General features: G+C 38.3%; 1 protein-coding gene across 2 annotated transcripts in view; it reads right to left on the bottom strand.

Annotated features, from left to right (window-relative positions):
* Positions 1–1,854: 1,854 nt before the first annotated feature.
* The window catches only part of STK32B (serine/threonine kinase 32B), a 182,993-nt gene continuing 166,975 nt past the window's right edge, over positions 1,855–17,872 (bottom strand). For both annotated transcript variants that reach the window (XM_067297180.1, XM_067297181.1), the window contains one exon: positions 1,855–3,471. In XM_067297180.1, coding sequence (XP_067153281.1) covers positions 3,333–3,471 — 139 coding nt within the window. In that variant the 3' untranslated portion in view covers positions 1,855–3,332. The remainder of the gene's footprint in view (positions 3,472–17,872) is intronic.

Genomic DNA, 17,872 nt, shown 5'->3' with positions numbered 1-17,872 from the left:
TAGTGCCATGATTATTTGTGCAAACAGTAGCAAGTTGTTTGAGAAATGACCACGCAGCAATGAGCATGAAATTAAAGAGTGTCAGAGTGAGCTTGCATTTGTGCACAATACAGGGTGCAAACATTTTTAAGGAGATGCCAGCTATAAAATAACCAGGCTCCTCTCAAAATCAGTGTAGTAGAACATTGGCAGAGATACCCTGCAGCCAGCCAGATCAGACAGTAAATGTTCAGTAAATTCCTGCCCCTAATTAAATTCTATCTGCAGAAAAAAAAAAAAAAAAAGACTCAGTCTGCAATACTATCACTGATGAAGTTTTGATAACCTGACTTTGGATCAGATGAATTCTTCCTTTAGAAGAATTTATTTTATTCTATAAACACAGGCTTCTTTATGGCTGTATGTGCAAGTGGTGCAGCCTAATAGGAGGGGTTCTGTAGAGTGAAGGAGTCGGTGATGCAGACCTGACATCTGTTCTAGATGCATTGCAGGAGCTTTCACTACAGACTTGCTCTAATCTGTTTCTGTGATCTAAAGGCCCAAGGATGGAAGGATGGCATTAAGTGTGCTCCTGGAACACATCTTCTGGTTTAGTGTCATCCAAAAAGAATCTGATTTGTGTGCTACAATGTGAACCAAAATGCAGTAAAATGGAAAGACTGGGAGATTCACTTCAGGAATGCATTCTCAGTCTTAATATATATGTTAGTGCCAATGCATCCTATATTGTTGACTTTGTACAAGATCACCCATAATAACTCTTGTCACTCAAAACAATCGTAATTACATACAAAAATTAATGTTTATAATTGTCTTCCTTTTTTTGCCAGGTGTTTTTCAAATTGGAAATTTTTGGATAATCTTGACATATTACTGACCTTACTTCTAAAAATTCCATGGCTCTAACCTATATTATCTGATATAGCATGGATCCTGCAAACGCTTACTTATGAAGAGTGCCGTTAATTTCTGTGAGATTACTAAAATAAATTTTTTTTTCATTTTTTTCCGGGATTAAGATCCAGATCAAGATCCAAGATCAAGATGTATTTTAATTAGAACAAAGCAATAGCTCTCAGGTTTGCAGACCAGGACCAGAGGTCCTGGTGGACAACAAATTGAACATGGACCAGCAATGCACCGTCATGGCAAAGAAGGCCAACAGCCTCCTGGGCTGCATCAAGAAAACATTGCCAGCAGGTCAAGGGAGGTGATCCTTCCCCTCTGCTCAGCCCTGGTAAGGCCACGCCTGGAGTGCTGTGTCCAGTTCTGGGCTCCCCAGTACAAGAGAGATATGGAGATATTGGACCGAGTCCAGCAAAGGGCCGCAGAGATGATTAAGGGACTGAAACATCTGTCATAGGAGGAGAGGCCTAGAGAGCTCAGACTGTTCAGCCTGGAGAAGAGAAGGCTCAGGGCAGGTCTTATCAGTATGTATAAATACCTGATGGGAGGAAGTAAAGAAAACTGAGCCAGACTCTTCTCCGTGGTGGCTAGTGACAGCCTGAGAGACAGGGATACAAACTGAAACACAGGAAATCCCAGCTGAACATAAGAAGGGTGGTTGTGAGGGTGACTGAACACTGGAACAGGCTGCCCGGGGAGGTTGTGGAGTCTCCATCCTTGGAAATATTCAAAACTCAACAGGACGTGGTCCTGGGCAGCCTGTTTTAGTGGGCCCTGCTTGAGCAGGGAGGGTTGAACCAAATGATCTCCAAAGGTCCCTTGAAACTCCACCTGTTCTGTGATTCTGAATTTCCAGAAATTGTGTGGAATGTTATCCATGTTGGTCCTTCCCAAGTGAAACCAAAATTAAGCAAGAAAAAGGTCATTATAAGAAGAGATGAGCATGAAGCAGTTTATTCTGGACAATGAAACCTGTCCTCTCAGGACCAGAGAAACACTGCTCCTTTCCTTGATCTTACAATTATTTCAGTCTATGCCCAAATTAAGCAAGTAAATGCACACTGTATTCATGAAAGATGTAAAATCTCTACCTTACTACAGCTGTAAACTGTTCTGCTGTTCATAGGAACACCATATCATTTCATGGAGCTGTAAAAAACTGTGTTTTATGAAAATTTTGTGACAAAAATTACATATAATGTGAAACCAAATTTAAAAATAGATTCAATTACAAAGAACTTTGTTTTGTAAAAGATAAAACAGAAACAATACAGTAAAAATAGAGTATTATAAATAAAATACTTATCACTTCCAAAAGCCTAATTTATTTGTTTTAAAAAGTTGAAAATGAAATTTGCTTATGGATGATAATTTTTAAAAAATAAAAGCACAATAGGACAGAACAAGCATGCATTTATTATCAAAATGTGGATATACAAGTTGTAAAATACCACAAATGCATGGAATTGTGGATGCTACAAAACAAAAAAAAAGGCTTTCATGTCAGTAATGTTTTGGATAAAGTGTGTTGCTTTCTATTCAAGACAGTTCTTATCCAGAATAGATCCATGAAAACAGAGACACATGTAACACCTTCACATTTTATAACATCTAACTATGGATCTGAGCAAATTTCTAATGTTTTTAGCTCTCCTTACTAAGCTGCTTTTCAACTCTGGCTTGGTCAGCCTATTGTTACTAATAAAAAGATCTTTCTTTGTCATAGTTACAATACGCTACTAATATGTCTGATCCTGCATCCACTAAAATCATTAGCAAAACTTTGACTTGGCCAGAGTCACATCTTTTACTACTAAGCAGAATGCATAAAGAACAATGTGAATACATTCACGCTGCAAATTTTCAATGGGTTTCAGGTGGTTAAATGAAATTATTTGGTGTTTGGCCTATTTGACACTACATTCATGTATTTACATCATATACATCCATTATAAACTCAAAAGCAGATGCTCAGAAACTGCTGTGTTTAGCAGTTTCACAAAAATTCCAAATTGGACCATTTTAATTAACAGAGACAGAGAGGAAAACGTAAAGTCTTCAGAATAAAGCTGGCCCCAATATAACTTTGTCTCTTGCAAGTAGCCAGAATCTTGGCAATCTTTGAGAGGCTGCCTAATGAACTGTTTCAAGTTTTGTTCCAGGATTTTGAGAGAAAAGTCAAACTTACATATAAAATTGTACTTCGTCACTGATGGTCATGTTTCCAGTGGCACAGTCAAAAGAAGAGCAGGGTTGTATGTAGAAATGCTCAATTGGTGTGCTCTGTGGGTTTGCGGTCAGCTAGGGATCCTGCTTTTTGAAGGAGTTAGACTTCCTGGGGTCCGAGGGGACAAAGATCAAGGCATGCACAGAGAGGAACTTTCCTCGCCCTCCCAGGTGAGTGTGTGTGATGGAGCCGTATCTCACTAGCTGCTGCAGCCTCTTGTGCAGCCGTGTCCCAATAAATTGTTGTTACGTCCATCTTGAAGTTTTCCATGGCTCTGAAGGGATGCTCTACTGTCCATGCTAGAAGTCTGTCCACTTTGATCCTGCTGTCTTCTTAATCTACCAAAGGTTAATAACATTGATAGAGTTATAGTTATCATGAGCAAATGACTGTATAATAGCTGTTGCCATTGTCTTATGGGTAGCCAAATGCACCTGTATATAAGTAGATCCCTGCACTACTTGATGCCCTCTATTTCTCCTTCTAAATACTGATGAATTCCTCCTTCTAAATATGTGCATTTGGGTTTTGGTTAAAACCTGCTGCCACCAAAGCTTATCATAAATAACCAGCAGAGTAGAGTGCTTTTTTTGTGCTCTTGCACCTCTGTTCGGACTTTAACTCAACAAAATTTCTTGCTCTAGGTTGATCAGCCACACAACAGGAGATAAGCAGCTGTTCCCCTCTGCTATTGTACAAAAGTATTAGTAACCTTCAACAGTGTGAGAAAAAAAAATGAGGTGAAAGTGTGAGTAGAATATTCCTCTTGTTATTGCTTTTAGATGTTGTCAAAGCCTCCTAAGTGGTTTCAGGTAAGAGAAAGAGAAAAAAAAAATCCTACGCTGTTTAGGGACTTTGCAAAACCATCTTCTTTAGATTCTGTTTTCTATAAAATAACAACAACCATAGCAGCATGTGCAATACCCAGCAATCATTTTATCATCAAATTTCTCAGCATTTCTGTTCAACCCTGGTATCAGCTTTGGTGATATTATTATTTGTTGTTTTACTTTTGTTTCCTCCAAACACAAAGACACAATGTAAGTATTTTCATGCAGAGTGGCTAAACTGATGTGAAAGTTATGAGGTAGAGACCAAATTTTTAGAAAACATTAACAGCTGTTTTTTTTGGAGCAATTTTTCTCTGACTGGCTGCCTTCATAAAATGAGAAACAGCTGTTGATGCATTCCCAAAAAAGGCACCAAGGAGTTGGTTTCAGATGTAACTATGGAAGAAGCACTTCATAACAGTGATTATAACTGGTATATATGATATGCTCCAGAAAACCTTCTCAGGTAACATTTAATACATATAAATTACTTAATAATGAAAAAGCATGCAAAAAGGAAATTTAAAAGGTCAGTTAAAAGGCTAAAATACTTGCAGCTGGTGTAAAGACTATGAAGATGCCATACTGAAGACTCAGAAGAAAATTTGAAAGGACATGAAAATTCCATCATAGTTAAATGGAGGAATAAAGGAGAATATTTAAAGTAAAAATAGTGAAGACCCTGTGCAAACAGGTTATGTTTAAAAGACCACAAAAACTGGTAAGTTAAATAAAAAAACTATAAGGTAGACCAAAAGAAAAAAAAAAAGATTTTAGAGGAACAAATTGCTAAAAGTATTAAGCCTAATAATAGTAATTTTTTTCAAGTGCACTAGAAATAGGAAGCCTACAGGTAAGCCTACAGGCTGATGGATGACTGAGACGTTAGAGGAGAGCACGAGAAATATGAGTCCCTAGCTGAGAAGTCAATGAATTATCTACACCAATGCTCATGACAGAGGCACTTAGGGACATTCCTTTCTTTATGAGAAATTCGTCCATCATCTCAAGTCAAACTGTCAGTAGAACAGCTTTAGAACAGATCTTTCAAATGAATGTTGACAAATCACCAGGGCAGAGGATTTTCACCCAAGGACTCTAAGAAAATTGAAATATGTAGTTTCTGAACAACAGAATGGAGTGTGTAACTTCTTGTTAAAACTCTCTTGGTACCAAGGAAAGGAAAGTAGCAAATGTGATGGCTTTTTTTTTTTTTTTTGGTAGGGGTGTAGGGCTTCAGGGGAGATCCAGGAATCTACCAGAGGAATGTCTGAACCAGACACATTCCAGAACAACATTAGGGTCTGATCTACTGGCCCCTTAGAGATATTTGTAGACATCAAGAGAAGAAGCTACAGTGCTTGGAAACTGATATGCCCTTACATGCTAAATAGTGAGGTGAGATGAATTTTGGCTGTGTGGAGATCTGAGGAATCATTGCATTGATCTAAGACACTCAAGTACCTTCTCCCTGAATTTGTTTAATATTTGTTTGTTCCATCAAATGCTGAAACTGAAAGCACCTACTGTACTTCCAACACTAATGGGGAAATAAGAAGTCTCTCAATAACAGCACCAAGCAGAAAAACACTGAGGTTTTTTGCAGACCATCTCAACTCTTCCAAGACCATTCAAACTGGCACAAAGGCAGCCTGTCAGGAGGACTGAGAAAAGGACGCCAGCAAAGCTCATGCTGAGTTCAAAAAATACCACTGACCAGTCTTGAATTTCTCATTCTCTACAGAGATGATTTCTATTGCTGATTTATTTCCAGAGGGAAAATAACCTTTGGCCTTCTCATTCAGTGCTGAAATACATTATCCTTGGTGGATCGAACAGTGTAAATGTAAGAGCCATTGTACCCATGGTATACCTGGGTATTTAACTGTATTATACTAACTTGTTCTGATGTGATCATTTTGTTTAATTTCAATAAATGACTTCTACATTTTCATGTGAAGGCAACATTCTTCTGAATTTCTGCAGTGCTGCCAATTAAAGTTAAACAACTGACATTTTGCAGTCTGGTAATGGATTCAGGGTTAAATTTGTATCTCTTCCCTACTGGCCAGGGCTATTATTGAAACATAATTAGATTCTGGAGGTTTGGAAGTGCCAAAGAAATACATTGTTTTAGCAGTGCTTCATTGTATTCCGTTTTCACACATTATCTATTTCTGTATCTGGATTCACTAGCCATAATTTACAAACTATCAAAGTAAGCTAGGGGTTATTAACCTGATGGCATAATTGAAATTTAACCATTATTTAACTATATAATAATTTATCAATCACTTTATTCACTATTTGAAATTATGCTAAAGACCTTACTGTTCTTTTATTTTTTATTAAAGGGCATGCTAACACCTACTTGACAGTGTGTCCTAGTGGTTAGAGAACCGGACTAAGAATCAGGAGATACTGATTCTCTTTCCACCTCTGCCATTCAAGAGAAAATTACAGCCCTTTCATGTGCATTAGCTTCCCCAGCTGAAAACTGGAGACAGTGTAGAGTGTTGGAGGTGATAGGAAAGAATACTTATCCAGAAATCTCACATGGTTTGCGGCTAGTCATAAATCTGATCTGGAAAAGCTATGACTAAGAACTAGAAACAAAAAGAAAACTGAAATTGTGTCTGGATTGATGAAACTTTGTGTTCCTGTCAAATCCACACCCACAGGCAATTTTTAGGATAAACTGGTGACAGAGCATGTTGCAGACTTGGACTTGCAGCTCTGGATTAGGAAAAGGAGGCAATGAGCAGTCCAAGGAGCGAGGAATTTGCCAGAAAACGTGAGTCATTCCTTGCAGTTGCCCATCGGATGACGAGGCAGCTGCTCCCAAGAGAGATGGAAGTTGACAGCTTTGTGTCTGTAAGCACTGCTCTGTGCCCCACATGCCTGAATGACATGGGCAATTAGCATCTGGTACCTCTAATGGTTAAAAAAGAAGGTGGCATATATAATCATGAAAAATGTAATTATACCACATATGTAATTATACATATATGCATTATTGCATATATAAAAATACAAAAGCAAAGAGAGCAGATTGGCTAAATACTAGCATGGAAAATATAATGCTGAAGAAAAAGGCTGTTACAAGTATGTCACGCCAGAGTGCAAATCATAAACATTTAATGAAACCCACTGCCAAACCTGGGAACCACCAAGGAAGAGCTGGAAGCTATAGGATTCACCTGCTCAGTTTTTCTGACCAGGTGAAAAAAAATATTGGAAGTTTGTCTTTAGGCTGTTGTCTGGTAGGATATGTCCAACAGAAAAGGAAGAGAAGCTGTAGGTTCAACATGACTGTCATGATTTGATATGATAAAAGCCTAAGGCACAGGAGACACCCAATCATAACCATTTCATTGGTCTCAGAAATATTACTGAGGGATGCATTGCCACTCAAACCACTGCAATTTGAGCTAGAAGTAAAAGAAAAAGATAGTTAGTCTGTATTTCAATCCAGTTTGAAACTGCAGGAGGGCTCAGGTCAAGACCTAAACAAATCTTGCTACATCAACTGTGTGTGAACAAGCAGTCTGTTCAATCAGAAGGTTGGACAGCTGCAAACATGAAATTTAGCTCTTGTTCATCCATTCTTGGGTACTTTGGAGCAAGTTTCCATCAGATGTTCTCAGCTTTTTAAAAACGTGGGTAGCTTGACACAGTTTCTGTGTTCATGGCAAAACAAATGCAGTACAGGCCATTCTGTTCTAAAGATGGCACTACTCCAACAAATCCTTTGTAAGAAATTGCCTTGCAGTGAATGACTTATCCTGCCTTTAAGCTGATGCAGCTGCAGGCTTTGATGACTTTCTAGATAAAGTCCTAGGGAGAATAAAGGCTGAAGAATGGCTCAATGGTGACCTAGCTATTGTGGTTTCAAAACAGGTCACTGTTCCTTTGCTGAATGTTATTAACAAAGGGTAAGTAGTAAAATGGACAACTGTGGATGTAAAAAAGTGAGTAAGTGGCTCTAGTGGACACCCATATGGAAGAAAACTTGCAGGGAAAATAGGTTGAAAATGAGTTTGAACAATGTCTATTACATTTACTCCAGGACAGTTCTGCACAAATAGAATAGATAAGTAGTCTCAGGGACAGTTATGCTAAGAATTGAGAGTGATTCTGCTGGCCCAACAAAGAGATAAGCAGAGTTATCCTTTTCTTCACCATCGATCTGCACAATTTTTATAGTGCATGACACAGACCGTTGAGCAACCATCTTAGTGGCAAGGAAGAAAAAGTCTGTACCAACCACTATGGGAGGGTATCAAGAAGAGTGACTGAGCCTTCTGTCATGTCTTGGCCTTCATTAGCAGTCTGGTAAAGAGAATGTGGCTGTGTGAACTATGGAAAGTTTTGAAAGATTCTTATTACCTTGATACCCAGAAATTATAGCAGATTTCCTGCAGTATTGGTCTCTAATACTGGATCTTGAGGCAGATATTTGTAAGTAGAAGTGGATTCAAAGAACAAGGAAAAATTGTTAGTATGGTCCAAAAAAGCCTGTAGCAATATAGAGCAATGGCATCAGGTTTACAAAATGTACCTGACCTGTGTGAGAGTTTTATGGAGGATGTTACACTGCCTGTCACTCTCTGCTTATTTGTTCTGGCCAGGCAGTAGGTCAGTGCCTGATAATGCCTTCATCAACTGATGTACTCACCAGTGGGCCTTGCCAGGCTGCTGGTTTGAAACTGAAGCCTCAGAAGTATGCACTTTTTTCAGACAGTGAGCAACCATTGAGGATGGACTTTTTCCTGACAAAAAGGGAAATCAAGCCAGGCAAAACTGCAGCTCCTCCGAGACTCACATATGAAGCAAGTCCTATAGAATGCTCTTTTTATTACAGAAAATTTACAGATGAGTTTACCAGTGTTGCAAAACCAATGTGGAGGAAATAAAATGGTGACTGGACAGTGGAATTTGATTTAGCATTTTGGGGGGGAGAAGCTGTTACCGTGGCCTATTGATATTTCAAAACCTTTGCAGGTGATAAAAGATGTTTTTGCTTTTGGTTTGGGGAAAAGGTGGGCATAAGAAGTCAAGCTTTTGAAACTGTTGTTTTATTGCAGGAAGAAAAGTTCTAGCAAGGGAAACTTTTGCATCCCTCGAAAGGAGCCCTTAGGAGTAGCTAAATCTATGGAACATTTATCCCTGTTATCCTTCACAGGGGAGGAAGTCTGAGGTCAGAACAGACCAGGCATGTTTCTACTAGCTTTTTAAATTCATGAATCCTGGGGGACAGCTTGCTAAATAGTTAGGAAAAAAAAAACTCAGCTGTATGATTTAGCAGTTACACATAAGTGATGCTGATGTCTTGTCCAGATGGCCTTGTTGGAAGGTTAATTACAAACATGTCTGAAACAGGAGAAAAAAAACCCCTGATCTATCAAGGAAATGACTGTGCTAAGAAGTGAAGGTTGCACTTCGACTCCAACTATTTCTCTAAGCATGTATCATTCTGGTTTATCTACTGGAGCACAGATACAGAAGTTACAGGATGGATTTCACAGCAACCAGAAGTATCTTCAAGTCCAAAGATTGTACTGTTAGAATACCAATTGGTAAAGACTCTCTGGACAGACAGACAGAATTGTATAGAGGGTAGTATTCTTTCAAAATATTACACTGAAATTTTTTTCTTCTCAATAGAAATAGTCTAGCAATTAAATATTGCAAAGGAGTAGGAAGAAGCCAGAAAGTGACAGATACAGATATTTTTTGGTCATAGCAAATAGAAATTTGGAAGTTATGCCATGCAATTAAAAGTGCTGGATATTCTGGAGTTGCAGAAATCCCAGCCAAACCGAAAATATTTTTTACAGAAGGTGGTACGATGCATGCGCTGTGAAGATGGACTCCCTGAAGAATGGTGAGCCCTGCTGTAGCAATCTCTCTCAGGAATACCCACAGAGCTGGGGAAACACAGCATCACCAGCTGAGATAGTGGTTAGCTATACACCACTGAGGCTAGAGTGAGACATCTTGGTGCTGAGGGCAGGCAAGGTCTCACTTTGGTGCCTCATTGCTATTGCCCACTACTTGTTTTTAGTTGCTGTGCTGTGCCTATGCCTTTAAAATATGTACATGTGGTGTGTTTTGTGCCATCATTTCAACACCAATTGTAGGCAATGATTGTAGAAATATTGATAACTGAGCACAATTTCTGGGACAATAAACAGCTTGGCTTGTCATCTGTCTGCCACTGTGGGAAATAAGAATTGAGTTTGATACATAGACACTTGATAATTTTCTGCCTGCATTTTTGAAGGGTTTTCTTGTAAATTGGCACTTGCTGTTTTCTATTTTTGTAAAATTGAAGAAGCTGGCATTATTTTGCAGTTGTAAGAAAGTGTTACTCTTTCTCTTATACCTCTGTTGTTCTGCTTACTAGTTCTCATCTGCCAGCTTTTCATTTAACTACATTTTTAGTAAAGAGGAGGAAAATGAAGAAGAGAGAAGTGAGAAAACCATCCTGATGAAGTTATTTTTCACTGAATAAGCATATTTGTGAAGAGTATTTTTTACTCTCCAAAACATAATAGCCACCAAATATATCAGAAAGCAATGGAAATTCCTGTACCTGCTTTCTTAATAAATAAATAAATAATTAATTAATTAAAATTGAGCCCATGAATAGATCAGTTAGCTCAGCAAATTTGCTTGTTTTTTATTTCCATCCATAAAGAGGAAAACACTAACTTTTGCCTCATATAAATCTTAAGGAAACCTGCTAACAAAAAAGAGCGAAACTAACATATCCTTGAAATGACATGCTGTTCCTTCTGTAATACATGCCTCTTCTGGAGTGTCCATGTAGGACATCCTGTCGGGGTGAGATGCAGATCCCTTCCTGCCCTTATGCTCAGGTTTGCTTCCCACGGAAACCAGAGTGCAGGGTGAGGAACTGACATAGGATTAGGATGTATGAACAGAGACAGGGCCTGGTGTTCAGTCTCTGGCCAAATTCTTAGAAATTCAGGAGCTGAAAAAACTGCTCTGATTTCACAGCAACATATATCAGAACTGATTGATACAATAACCCTGTGTAATATTAAATTATCTGGTAACCTATACCTCTGTCAAACTATTCATCTACTCTCTGTTCTCCAGTAGCACCCAGGAAGTTTCTTGTGACAGGCAGCAAATAGAGGTCTGCATATGAAAGTAATTTCTGCATTTTAGGCATTGGTTACATTTATACCAGAAGATAAAATGGTGCAGGGATTGTTTCCTGGAAGCTAAGTAGCACAGGGTGGCTTCCACCCATACAGCTAAGCTCTCTAATCTCCAAAACAGTGCTGTTGCATTCCAGCTGCCTATTAGGAATGCTTTTTGGTCTGTGCTAACCAGACCTTCATGCTGTGAAACATGAAGGGAATTGCTTCAGAGAATGTTTTTTGGCCAGGCCAAAAATTTGCCAGGGACCATGCTAACAACTGAAGTTTGCCTATACTCTGCCTTTTTAATATTTAATAGTGTCAGCTTAATCCTTATGCTGCCCTTTATCCATTTGGAGGAGATGTAGGTAGACATGAAAAGCACAGAGAAAGGAAAAAAGAAATACAGAAGAAAGATGTAAAAATAGACATAAAACAACAATGAAGGTGGAAAATGCAGAATAAGAAAAGAAAAGGAAAAAGAAAAAGGAAGTGGAAATGGAAGAAGGAAAGCTAGACATTTGAAAAATGAGAGAGAATCCAGAAGAATGCCAACTGTGGAAATCTAATTAATTAAACTAAGTAATTATAGAGCTAATTAAAACTATCTTGAGAGACAGTTGGGTGTAGCTAATGTGCTTTTTTATTAAAAAAGAAAAACACTTTACACCTAACTGAGGAGCAGTAACCATGGCAGAATTACCTGTGAGCTAGTCTTTTCTTTACCTTGTATACAGAGTTCTCTCACTAGCATTTTCATGAAAACAGGAATTTCTGAAAAGTGCTTGGATTTTCCAAGTGTGTTCAAGTACATGAAGATGGCACAATCTTCTTTTGAGCCAGAGGCATCTTGGGGCAGACAGGAGCAGACTCAACACTCATCTCTGTGTGATGTCAGTGTTGAGCTGGGCAACTCTAGTTTGAAAAACAGAGAGTCTATAGTGTTAGATGCCTTAAGTAATCTTTCCCTTCCCCCACTCTAGAGTTTTTGTAGAGAACCAACATGTACAGAGCAGCTTTGAAGGAAGCGTAATGCGATTGTGTGTTTGTGTAATCACAGGTATGTATTTTGGGGAACCTGTATCCAAGTAACACACCAAATCACTAACAAGAGTGGACTTCACGAGTCTTTAGTTCTTCCTTGATAATGTTCACCCTTATAACTTGTTGTTCTTGGCATCCTGCCCTGATGGCTAGATATGTATAACTCAAATGCACTTGCCCAAAAATACATGTTCAGTGCCATGTGAGATATCCTAGACAATCTGACACCCACCAAGAGCAGCAGACACAGCACTGGACCACAGAAGACCTGTGCCCTTTCGAACTGGCAGCTAGGTGCTTATTTTTAGGCAAATGAACTGAGCCCACAAATTTGGGATGAATTTTATGCCACCTAACTGTAGACAACTAAAAGATTTACAGGCAGGATAAAGGCACTTACACAGAATAATTAGTTCCAGCCTGAGTTATATGAGTCACAGACCAACCTTGGGAGATATCAGTCTCTCCCCACTACTAAAGGAGTTTAGACTAAATAAATAATTTTTAAATCAAGTTAAATGAATCCTAACCTTGTTGCAGCTCTAGAAAAAAAGACAGATACCTATCCTCTCTGAACCACAGAGTCAAGTTCCTTCCTCTCTACAAGCTGTACAAACTCATCACGCACTGTTTAGCAGAGCCAATTTGCTTCTGGATTAGAGCTAATTTACACCCACGCTGCTCAGGCATGCAGAAAGTGAATAGTCCCATCAGCCTGGTATGGAGCACAGGCTGATAAACTCTGCCAAGAGCTGTGTAATAAAGTTACAGAGGAGCACAGGGACACAGGCAAGCACTTGTTGGTCCTTGTCCATGCAGACATGCCTGTAGCATACAGTCCGGCCCAAGGTCTGCCAGCAACAGGCAGGGCCATAGGGGCCAAAATCCTGAAAAATCCTTTGGCATCTAACTCCCATTTACTTCAGATACCTTTGAAAATCTTGCCTAAGCCCTTTAGAGTGGGAGTTATTCTGTGCCCAACTAACATTTAACTCTGTGTCTTTGATTCCAAATATCTCCTCTTGACACTGCTTCAGCAGAAACAACCATAATCTCCATTCTGTTTTCCTAACATACTGTGACGTATGTGTTTTGATAGCATAGTAGATGATTACCATGTAATCATTCAAATAACTCTGTTTTAATTCCATTTAAAATTAAATGACTGAGGCACGGACTAAAAGTTATGCTTTATTATAGCTGATTGTGAAAAGTAAAATTCTGGAGGAAGTAGCCCCATGTAGCACAGATGTCTTGTACCATTGACACTCATGACATTTATTCCCACCTTTTCCAAAAATCCTTGGGGAAATATGCTTACACCATGGGTAATTGATTCAGGTTGATGGTTCCTGCTGAGTAATTATGCTCAATAAATGCCTGTGAATACAATTTTCTATCAACCAGCAATTTATAATCAAGCATAATGGGTTCAGGTGCACATACGGAGTGACTGACATGTGAAATACTAGTGTGTGGAACTATGTGGAACTCAAGTGACAAATTATACTGGATGTTGAAACATGTTGGCCTGCAACGTTTTGAGAGCTCAGGTTTACCCTGGGAGTTGATAAAGCAATATAAGAGTCAAGAGATGAAGTAAATAAATGAAAACAGTAAATGATGAGCAACCATTTAAGAAACTGAAACTAAAACAACCGATTAACACTAACATTCAAGCTACACTCAGACTAGAAAAATAGGTGTCTCTTAGAAATGTGTTATTGGCTGTCCAAGGCCAGGTGCATCTTAATATCTGTCTTGTTCAGTTACATTTTTAAATGTGAACTGTTATTCTAGTTTAAATACATCCTGTTGATCCACATGCACAAACAACAGGAAAGCAGCTATGAAATTAATGTATTGGTTACTAGACTTTGTGGGACCACAAGGAGAAAATGTTCCCTCTAGTTTGTCAGAATCTAGTTCATAAGCTACAGGCACCTGCCCGTGAATAAGGATAATTCTCAGCAGTATGGTCCAAAATGCATTCTCAGGGAAGACACACATTTCCTAGCCTGCCTTGTGTGTATATTCTGAAAGAGATAGGTAGTCCCCCTTTTGTAAAACTGTCAGTAGATAGCAGACAGCTCACAGTAGTTGCTTTTACTTATTCTCTTCCTTTACTTTTCATGCAAAAGTTTCAAGGATGAGTAATCCTTTGGGTCATGTCTAAATGAAATATAGTGGAGAAGGACAATTCTTCATCGGCACCTAGAGTTAGGTCTATTTTGCTGGAAATATAATCTCAACCACAACTATTTCCACCTTCATCCTGGAGCTCAGCACATGGAAACTTTTATAAAAGAGCTGAAGTAAAGAGGCCTGCTAACAGTCAGCAGTTCACATAAGTGAGCATAAATTTTGATAGTGGACAGAGACCTTAAAGAGAAATAATAATGTGGTGCCTGTGAAATGACTGCCTGCCTTTGCACTGGTGATAATGTACAGTTCCACAGTGCTGTGTCCTGTCAGCAAGTCAGTATATCAGAACGTCATGACAAAGTAGGATTCAAGAAAAAGACAGCCATCCATCACTGAGACATCACTATTTCAACTTCCCTCATTTCTTCTCTTTTCTTTTTATCCCTCTCTCCTGGCCCCTGAGACAAAAAGCCTAGAATGCTTTTTTTTTTTTTTTTTTGAGATGAATGAGGAAAATCATAGCTGTGACAATGTTTACTTAGCAGCACCCATTTCCATAATGTGGCATCTCTAATCAAAACTGCTGCTCCGTGAGAGCCATACAGGTGACAGTTTATGAATTATGGTACGTAGAAGGCTAATCTGTGCATGATTATTGGGACTTGACAATAAAGATCCTCTGACTGGCCCGAGTGCCTGGGAGCTGGCTAGCCCCTTCTCTCTTTCTCCTGACAACAGGTTTCTGGGAACCAGAATCACTGAGTTTCCAGGCAGCAACTGCATCCTCCACTGAGCTCTCTGCTGTCTCTTCTCTCTTCCATATTCTTCATAGCATTCCCCCCACCACAGATTCCTGACTCTCAGAGTGGCTCATTTCTGGCACCAGCAGAAGCAGTTTAAAAACAAACCAAATGGTGACGAACGTCTCCTACAGCATATCCTCCTTGCTTCCGACACGTCCCAATGTCCAGGACCAGAGATAGTATCGGGACCTCGTGTCTCACAGTCCTTGATGGATCTTTCTCCCATGAATTTGCCTAATCCACTTCTGAATCCATTTGTGCTTTAGCATCCAGAACACCCCTTGGCAATGCGCTGTGTTGCACAAAAAGGCACATTTTTTAAAAAAACCCTGCAGCCTGATAACTTTGTGCCCTTGAGTTATCAGAAAAGGTGAATAACCACTGCTTAGTCATCTTCTCAATAACTTTCATTACACATATAAGCATTTAGCCTATTTTCTTCTTTTCACTTGTCTCTTCTCTGAGTTTAAACAAGTTCAAGTCTATGAAATCCTTCAGAGTAAGCCATGCCATACCTCTGATCAATCCTGTTGTTCTTTTTTGTAACTTTTCCAATTCTACTATATCTTTTTGGAGATAAGGAAGCAGAACTGTACACAGAATTGAAGCTTACAAAAGGAACAAGAAAGAGATTAGTGAAGAGCAGCACAACCACTTGAAATGCTCAAAGAGATGGATTTAAGCTGAATCAAGGTCAGAAGAAGTGTCAAGAAAGGAAAAGGTGTTCCGTAGCCTCATCCAAAAAGTATTCAGACATTATTAGGATTATGATAATAGAAATATCCCAAGAGACATTACAATGACATAAAATACCTATTAAGAAAAGTACATTCAATGAGGTTTACTGCAAATCATTATGAATATTCAATTCCTATCAAAAGGAAATGAAAGGAAGTACTCAGGGACTCTGGATTTGAAAGTGAAAAGAAAATTGAAAGAAAAGGAACTACAAAAGAAGAGAAAATAAATTTGATCTTATAAAAAATGCAGAGAATATTAAATAAATTTTTAGCCTATGATATGGACAAAATCATAAACATCATGTTAAGTATATTAATACCTGTAAATTACCAACCCCCCTCAACTTTTGCTGTTTATTCTGGGTACAGAGAGCCATCCATACACCTAGATCTATTCAGCACCTTTTAAGAAAGGACTAGTTATGGCCAAACATTAGGAATGATAGGAGGAAAAGAGAGGAAAATGTGAAGCAGCCATCCTACTGCCTCAATTTAGGGCTAAATTTTTTAGTGTGATTGCTTCAAACAAATCTTAAGAGAAATAAGGTTTTCTAGTGGCTTAGGAAAGTGGAAGCCTATTGAAATCAATGGGTAGTAGACAGCTAGCTGAGTGTCATAGCAATGTTATTACAGTATATTAGTATTAAGAAAACAACCTCCAAACCTCAAAATCATTAGCAAATTTTTGACAGTTTGCACTACAATTTTTAAAAATATGGCAATTTTGCATGTCACTTCAACCCATTTATTAAACTAGCTCTACATAATTCTAATTCATTTTCATGTACATTTTATATATATATATATACTTGAAATATATATTTTATTTGTCAAAATGTAGCGTAAAATATTTTAATTTAATTAGTGGGCTGGTAATCTTGATGACAAACCTTTAGAATTGTTCAACTGAATCATTATTCTGTCTGAGGAGTAGATACTTCTTGTGTTTTCTCTTCTGTTATTTTCTTACTTTAATCTAAGGACATCTTTTCAGGCAGAGGAAGAGGCTCAGGAACCATGAAGGGCAAAAAATGGTATTCTGCTACAACAAAATATTGCATCTATTTCTTTTATTTTGGGCTATTTCAGGTTTTGGACATCTGCAAATAGATGTAGATGTATGTGGAGATTTATTTAGTGATAATGTCACTAAGATGGCAAGATAATCTGTGCTCAGGTTTTTAATAAAACTATGAAGAAATAGCAGAAGAAACAGCATAAGTTTATCTCTATAAGCTTTCTTTTTCTCCCAAAGAAATTGAAAATATAACCTACAGCTTCTAAATAACATCAACTTCTTGAAAAATCACTGGCAGGGCTATGGTAATATGCACATAGATACTGCAGCACATTAGAGGTAAAAATAAAGCATCTACCTACAGCAATAGATTTAAGGACAAAAAAAGTTCTGATTGTTAGCAAAAAGGGCCAAATGCATCCCTGAAATCAAATCATATTCTCTGAGTAAGTCCATTTGTATAGACTTTTTTAGATCACAGTTTGCTTAGTTTATATATTCAAAAGTAAATAAGAGATTTTACTATCACTCTTAAAGAACAAAAGAAAATATTTCCTCCACCGAATTTGAATTTGGATTGCAAAAGACCCTCTTTCCTATGTTATTTTACTTCGGATCAGGGCAGTATGTACCCTTGTCTTAAAAGTAATGGAAGATAAAATCACAGTGGAAAGAAGACATATATCTGTGTCTCAACAGAAGATACTTATGTATCTTAATTTGTAGCTCACATTCAGTGAAATACTGATGTCAATAAAAACAAAGCCTTCCATCTAGTCACTCTGGTATTTGAAGCATCAGGAAAAATAAAATCAGGATAAAATCTACTTTCAGTGTATGGCCTTCATTTTGGATGTTTCATGTTTTCCTGCACAAATTAAGACGAGGGTACAAAGCTACCTCTTACTCCGGAAAAGCTCAGCCATCCCCAAGTGGAGTTGCATGCTAGAGGTATGAGTGTCCACGAGGAAATGACGGGGCTTT

This window comes from Apteryx mantelli, chromosome 5 (genome assembly GCF_036417845.1).
Source record: "Apteryx mantelli isolate bAptMan1 chromosome 5, bAptMan1.hap1, whole genome shotgun sequence".
Taxonomy (NCBI): Eukaryota; Metazoa; Chordata; class Aves; order Apterygiformes; family Apterygidae; genus Apteryx; species Apteryx mantelli.
Note: the sequence above shows the minus strand (reverse complement) of the source record. Positions and strands in the feature narration are given on the sequence as shown.